General features: G+C 36.1%; 1 protein-coding gene across 1 annotated transcript; it reads right to left on the bottom strand.

Moving 5' to 3' along the window:
• Nucleotides 1-633: 633 nt before the first annotated feature.
• On the bottom strand, nucleotides 634-1,070 carry LOC132933952 (uncharacterized). Its single transcript, XM_061000227.1, has one exon. It carries the CDS (start codon nucleotides 985-987, stop codon nucleotides 634-636), a length of 354 nt encoding a protein of 117 aa, XP_060856210.1. The 5' UTR covers nucleotides 988-1,070.
• Between the last annotated feature and the right edge of the window lie 223 nt (nucleotides 1,071-1,293).

The following is a 1,293-nucleotide window of genomic DNA, read 5'->3' as shown; positions in this document are numbered from 1 at the left end:
AACCTTAAGACACTATTAAATCATTTATTAATTAACTATTTATTTAATTTATGTTTAATACTGTATGCAATAGAATGTTTATTATACACAGCTTGAATGAAGACACATGAAAAAAAGGATTAAATGTAATATAAAATTATAAAAATTACACTATTGATGGGAATTATTAAAAATTAATAAATGATTTATTAGTTAACTATTTATTCAATTGATGTTTATTACTGTATAATAATAATAGTTTATAAATGTAGAAGTTCCTAAAGTTTTGCTCAACTGAATATTCTTATTAAAATGTAGAAATGTTTTCATAAAAAAGTAAAGTTCTTTAATCATTAAAATTTTAGTTTTTAGCCAATGTCAAACCAAAGTAATTTTATTATTTCAAACTAAAACGTGTACATATTTAAAATTAAAAACAAAACAAGAGTAATACAATGGAATAACAACAAATGTAATTAAGTAACAGAATTTCTAAATTTAAGATTTTTATGTGAATTTTAAAAATTGTCCAATTTAATATTTAAAATTCCTGAACATATAAAGTAGTAAACACACTAAATAAACATACAATATACTATTATAATGATTATACCTAAATTTAGAAATATGTAATTTATAAAATTAAGTTAAGACTCACTTGGCAATCTCATCCTGGTCCTGAACTTCCAACGTCACACGGTCGTGTCCCTTGTATATATACTTGTAGATATACATGACACTCTTTATGGACGTGCATATCTCGACGTTGATGTGCGCGTCATACTTGGCCAGAAGGTAAGGGTTGTACGGCACTACACACTCGTTACCAACCTCACGACCTCTCACAAGTACCACCCGGCCGTCATCCGGTCGGCGGTACTTTGGATATCCGCCGTCCGCAACGTACACAGTCTCCTCTGCGTACGCTTTCGGGAAATCTTTGGAGCATTTGTTGTCCACCATGCACGGACACTGTGGATTGACTGTTCCACACGGCCCGTGGATCATGTGAGACTTGACGCAGTCGTGTAAGCGCCTGTCGATTGCGGGGTCCGGCAAGAAGGCGCAAACCACGTCGTCCACGTCCTCGGCCGTGCGGAACTTACAGTCCTCCGCCAGGATTATCAGTATATGCGCATGGGGCAGACCACGTTTCTGAAACTCGATAGTGTACACGTAAGCGCTGACATTACCAAACACACGATGTACAGTTATGTCACCTATTAGCTCCTGTAGCTTACTGTTGAACACTCTGGCCACCAGGTCTGGCCTGTCGCTTGCCGTGCTGTGGGCAGCCAGGTTTTCAGTGATCTC

The sequence above is a fragment of the Metopolophium dirhodum genome, chromosome 1 (assembly GCF_019925205.1).
Source record: "Metopolophium dirhodum isolate CAU chromosome 1, ASM1992520v1, whole genome shotgun sequence".
Classification (NCBI taxonomy): Eukaryota; Metazoa; Arthropoda; class Insecta; order Hemiptera; family Aphididae; genus Metopolophium; species Metopolophium dirhodum.
Note: the sequence above shows the minus strand (reverse complement) of the source record. Positions and strands in the feature narration are given on the sequence as shown.